The sequence below is a fragment of the Physeter macrocephalus genome, chromosome 12 (genome assembly GCF_002837175.3).
Source record: "Physeter macrocephalus isolate SW-GA chromosome 12, ASM283717v5, whole genome shotgun sequence".
Classification (NCBI taxonomy): domain Eukaryota; kingdom Metazoa; phylum Chordata; class Mammalia; order Artiodactyla; family Physeteridae; genus Physeter; species Physeter macrocephalus.
In genome coordinates this window covers 66,099,037-66,105,036 of record NC_041225.1, presented here as the reverse complement: position 1 = coordinate 66,105,036, position 6,000 = coordinate 66,099,037, and the positions used below count along the sequence as shown (strand labels likewise).

Genomic DNA, 6,000 nt, shown 5'->3' with positions numbered 1-6,000 from the left:
TCTATGTATAGCATCATGTCATCTGCAAACACTGACAGTTTTACTTCTTCTTTTCCGATTTGGATTCCTTTTATTTAGTTTTCTTCTCTGATTGCTGTGGCTAAAACTTCCAAAACTATGTTGAATAGTAGTGATGAGAGCGGGCAACCTTGTCTTCTCCCTGATCTTAGTGGAAATGGTTTCAGTTTTTCACCATTGAGAATGATGTTGGCTGTGGGTTTGTCGTATATGGCCTTTATTATGTTGAGGTAAGTTCCCTCCATGCCTACTTTCTGTAGAGTTTTTATCATAAATGGGTGTTGAATTTTGTCAAAAGCTGTTTCTGCATCTATTGAGATGATCATATGGTTTTTCTCCTTCAATTTGATCATATGGGTTTTCTCCTTCAATTTGTTAATATGGTGTATCATATTGATTGATTTGCATATATTGAAGAATCCCTGCATTCCTGGGATAAACCCCACTTGATCATGGTATATGATCCTTTTAATGTGCTGTTGGATTCTGTTTGCTAGTATTTTGTTGAGGATTTTTGCATCTGTGTTCATCAATGATATTGGCCTGTAGTTTTCTTTCTTTGTGACATCTTTATCTGGTTTTAGAATGAGTTTGGGAGTGTTCCTCCCTCTGCTATATTTTGGAAGAGTTTGAGAAGGATAGGTGTTAGCTCTTCTCTAAATGTTTGATAGAATATTCCTGTGAAGCCATCTGGTCCTGGACTTTTGTTTGTTGTAAGATTTTTAATTACAGTTTCAATTTCAGTTCTTGTGATTGGTCTGTTTATATTTTCTGTTTCTTCCTGGTTCAGTCTCAGAAGGTTGTGGAAATCATAATCTTTTTTTTTTTTTTTTTCTACATCATGTTAGTGAGAATCAAGGGCATTGTTGAGTGTAGTTGTAGTTCATTCATCTTCATTGCTATAGAGTATTCCATTGTATAAATATACATTGTTTATCCATTCTACCACTGATAGATATTTGGGTTGTTTTCTATTTTGGACTATTAAAAATAATACCGCTGTGAAAAAAAAATGAAAAATAAAATGTATTGGGCACTTACCATATGCCAGGAATTAGACTGAGGTGTTACTGTGCATGTTTCATTTAATCCTGACAGAGCTCTATGAGATAGACAGTGTTAATATCCCCAAGGTTAGGAAATGCAAGGGTTAGAATAACTAGCACAATAGTCAATGTCATGTAACTAGAAAATGATACAGTTGGAATTTGAACCCTGGTCTGAGTCCAGAGCTTACATTCTTAATTACTTAGCTATTCTGCTGCAGTAAGTACATCATGTTCTTTGTTCAGAATGATGCATGTTAAATGATGTAGATTTTGACACTTTAGTCATCTGATCTACTACATTTTATTGTGGGAGTATTCTCATATTAAGGTCACCAAAATAGAGTATATTGTAATTTTCTATCTTGATGGAAGGAGAGCTTTAAGAACATAGATTTTTAGAGTGTGATGCAAATGATTTTTTTTTTAAGCCAAGATGCTTACAGAGGTAGGTTAAGAGAGCTGTGTTGGGGGCCGGACATTAATTCTCTCGCTTATTACAGAATTGTGCTGATATGTACAATACAGTGCTCTAGTGTGCATACAACGAAAAAAGGAGAGATTGATTTTCAGATATATCTGAAGAAAAAGGACACTAGGAATAATTGCATTGTTTGGCACATGGTGTTACGCTTGTTTTTGCTTGGTTTTGGCGAAACCTGAAGAATAAAGTCGTTGTAAGGCAGACAGAGTAGGTACTGGCATGCTAGTTGCCAAGTCTTAACACTTATTGGAAAGGTTGAAATAGAGATGAAATCAAATCTTGAGTAATAGTATTTGTATTGTGACATTTATCTTACTGAAAATATAAACCTCTAAATTATTATCCTCAGCAACAGGAAACTTGCATAGTTCCACAAGTTTGGGAAGTGTACCCTAAACTAAATGTTAATCAACATATATTAAATGTTCTGTCATTTCACATTTACATGTTATTTTTTTATTTTTTTAAAAGCATTGTGGGGTGAAAGGACAGTATATGATCATGAGGTGCAAATGTCACTTTATGGTTATGAGACATTCGAATATGCTAACGGTTGGCCTTGATAAATTCAGACTGACATACCCAATTAACTTTTTCTTGACTGTCTTGTTATGATAACAGAAACAGTTATGTAATTAAAAAAATACAGGAGTCGAATCTGGATACTAGATTTCCTACCAGCTCTTCCAAGTTTGCAACTTTAGTTAACAAGTTAATCCTTCTGACTAAACTTCCTGAAATGTGACTTGGGAGTAATGCTTGCCCTACTTTCCATACAGAAGTAGAGAGGAAATGAAAAAATTATTGTGAAAGTGATTTTTAATGTTAAAAATTATCATGTAATATATGATATTGTTGCCTTACAACACTACCTTACTCTGGTGATTCTGGAAAACATCTGAGTTCTTAGATTTGTTTTATATTGTTAAGTAGCATCTCTACTTGAATATTTTTCTTAATTCACATGAAATATATAGTCATTAGAGGACAAAGTTAATTAAAAGGAGAAAAATAAAATCAATCAAGTACTAACACTCAGAGGTCACCACCACATCCTCCTTTTAAAGAAATCTTTACTTTTATATGTTCTTGTCCTGTTATTTTATCAATTTAGGCTTTTCTGAAACATTTAGTACTTAATTATTTGCAAAAATTGCCAAGAGGAAGATTTACCAAATAGTGCTTGCTTGTTAATATTGTTGTGAACAAGTGTCTGATGTTGTAGGACATAAACGGTTGTAGAAGGCTCTGGCATTTCTGATACACAAATATGTATATTCTGAATTTTCTTTGCTTGCACACTAATTAGTACCTTTCAAATATAACTTACCTATTCTCACAGGAGAGAGATAAACTGCTTTCATGCATTAGTATTCAAGAAAATGACTAACCTCTCTACCACTGCATTTTTAACAAGATTCTGTTTTATCACTTTTACATCAATATTATCTTGACATGTTTCTTGGGTCAGGTCTACATACCGAGGCCTATTTAACCAGTCAGGCACATTAAGCATATTGCAGTTCTTTGGAGTTTCTCAAGGGCCTATGGAAATGTCTCAGACAGAATAAAAAGAATGATTGACCCCAAAATATAAAAAAGAGAAAAAAAATGATATCATCAGCTATTTAATTAAATGTACATGAATGTGACATTGCCAACATCATTTAATTGGTAAATTTGGGTAATAGAAATTTAATGTGTAGATATCTTGAAAACAGTGCTGTACACTCAACTTTTACTTATAACCCTTATTCTTAGAAACTATATTTCCGTACACACAAGATGCTTTGTGGCCTAAATTTTAGTATTTAGCTTTATTGCTTTCCTTACCATGTTGGCACATAGTAGGTACACAATAAATATATATTGGCATGCTTTGTTATTGGAAGGCTACACTCCTATAAATTGTACCTTAAGGTCTATTCCTTGGATAACTAAATAAATATTTCTCTTGTCCCCTTTAGTGTGGAGGAAGATTCATTCTCCTTTATATATATCTTTGCATGTCTCTTCCAAATATTCTTACTCAAAGAATTAATCTTATTGCATTAAATGAGGTAGATGCCAGTGGTGCAATGAAATAGAACTTTAACACATTGGATGCTTAGGAAATTTGTTTGAAACAAAGCTCTTTTTAGAGCAAGATAGATAAGTTACTGACATCACCATCATAAAGTAAAATTTGAACATTTACCAAATGAGGCTATGACATTATTCTTATTGCCGTAAGACTAGCATTTGATTTGGGAAAAAAAATGGGTCTTTTTATGGAGCTGGATAGTTTGACAACTAGCAGATGTTGCTTGTTAAGTAAGACCTGACTTCTATAGATGGGATCTACTATCTGTATTTTCTTGACATGACTGTTGGGTCTTATGGCTGTTCATCCATTAGTTATGATCTGTCATATGTGAATAGGCCCTCTCCCCATAAAAGTTGATTCATAGCATACTTCTTTCAATTTCCTTCCCTGTGCTGTATGACCCTGTCACATCTACATGCAGCTCTTGTTTCAAAAACAAGTTGATATATGTTTCTGCTCCTTTTGAAGCATCCAAAGTCAATGTTTCCTACTAAACTATTTTTTTAAACTGGAAGAAAGAAATAAAGCCCCATTACATTGCATGCTTGTCCAACTCAGTGGAAAAAGCAGTAATCTCCCGTTTGTTCTGAAACACCTGCTGGTAGATTTAATGAGTGTATTAAAAATGGAGCTGTGTTGATATTTCTTTTTAAAAAACTCTGTTCTCTTTCTTGAGCATGTTTGATTAAAATCTGTTATTTGCTTATTTGCTTCGCCATAGGTTTTTGTTTTTGTTCTTGTTATTTTATTTTATTTATTTATGACTGCCATGGTGTAAATTTAATACTTTACTGATATGTCAACATAACAAACATAGGAAAGTATGCCCTTGATGTATTTGGACTAATTGGTTTTGGTTTTTGTTTTCCAGCTGGGACAACGTACATCTTTAGCAAAGGTGGTGGACAAATCACGTATAAGTGGCCTCCTAATGACCGGCCAAGTACACGAGCAGACAGACTGGCCATAGGGTTTAGCACTGTTCAGAAGGAAGCTGTATTGGTGCGAGTGGACAGTTCTTCTGGCCTGGGAGACTACCTAGAGCTGCATATAGTAAGTACTTCTAAAATAAGATTCAGCTTTTAGCTTTTACTGTTAGCTTTTTGTAAATAATGTATAATTCTGCTTTTTGGATGTTTCCCCCAGCAAAAAATATACAGAAAATATAAATATACTCTAGAGGTAATAAGACCTTATAGCTATTACTTTTGTTAAAAATGTTCTTGACAATAGATTTTTTTTCTTTTTAAGTGTGAATTCCTCTCAGCTCTCTGTTCACAAAGAATTATTCTTGGTGTGTTTTTAGTGACTTTAGGCAGTCTTGCCAAATTAATAAAAAACATTGTGGTCCAGTAGATACTATTCCATGTGGCTGGAAGCAGGAGGTTGTAATACTGATGACAGCAGATCTGGATCCAGTGTCCTTATTTCTTTTCTCACCTGAGAAAATAATTGTCTAAAGTCATATGCAGTGGACAGGAGAAAAGGGATCTTTAAAGGTATTTGGGGATATGAAAGAAAAATACAGAAAGATTACTTCTATGCCATCTTATACTCATTTTGATACATACATATCAAGAAAATATAATGGACTCTTGCCATTTATATCCTGGGAGCATTCCTTTTTCTCTAAGTTCTAAGCCTCCCACAAGAATTTAGTTAGCTTTTAGTGAATGTCAGATAATAATTCATGAATGAAAAGCTTTCTTTACCTTTTAAAGTTGTCATAACTGACTATAGCTTGGGGACTCTTCCTTATATCTCTGCTTTCAAAGAGTTACTAATTCGTGTGGTTGCAATTCTTTAACTTCTCATTTACTCACAATATTTGCAAAGAATCACACAGTCTTTCATTGTCAAGAGATATTAATATTTTATTGATATATCAAAATAACAACCATAGGAAAGTGCCATATATTCAAAAAACTCTAAAGGGTTCTTATCATCATAGTTCTTGGTCTAAACTCTCTATCTTCTGGAAGGTCCAGAAGCATATCAACCTCTTCATCTGCCTTTCTATTCTTGAGGTATAGTTTATCTCTTCTGCCTTATGTGATCGTATAAGTTTGTTTTGTTTTGCTTTTGTTTATCCTTCCAAGTTCTCCCTTTACCTGCACCCATGCCTCAGAAGACCTTTGATTAGGTCAACATGTTCTTTCCTGTTAGAAACTGGCCTTCAGGCTCTCACTGTAAAATGATTAGGAAAACCACCAAACACCAAAATACATTATCACAAACTTGCAGGGTCTTAATTCTCAAAGTTTTATTCATTTATTTTCTTAATCTTAGTTTTCTGTTAGGTTTCTAGAATTTCCAATAAACTCAGTAAGGTTTACAACTGACCACAAGACCTGAATTCATTGCTA

At 33.8% G+C, this 6,000-nt stretch overlaps 1 protein-coding gene across 22 annotated transcripts in view; it reads left to right on the top strand.

The window, feature by feature from the left end:
* NRXN1 (neurexin 1) overlaps positions 1–6,000 on the top strand; it is a 1,147,673-nt gene that overhangs the window by 819,133 nt on the left and 322,540 nt on the right. For all 22 annotated transcript variants that reach the window (XM_024118775.1, XM_024118772.1, XM_024118771.1 and 19 more), the window contains one exon: positions 4,506–4,687. In XM_024118775.1, the coding sequence (XP_023974543.1) occupies positions 4,506–4,687 (182 nt within the window). The remainder of the gene's footprint in view (positions 1–4,505; positions 4,688–6,000) is intronic.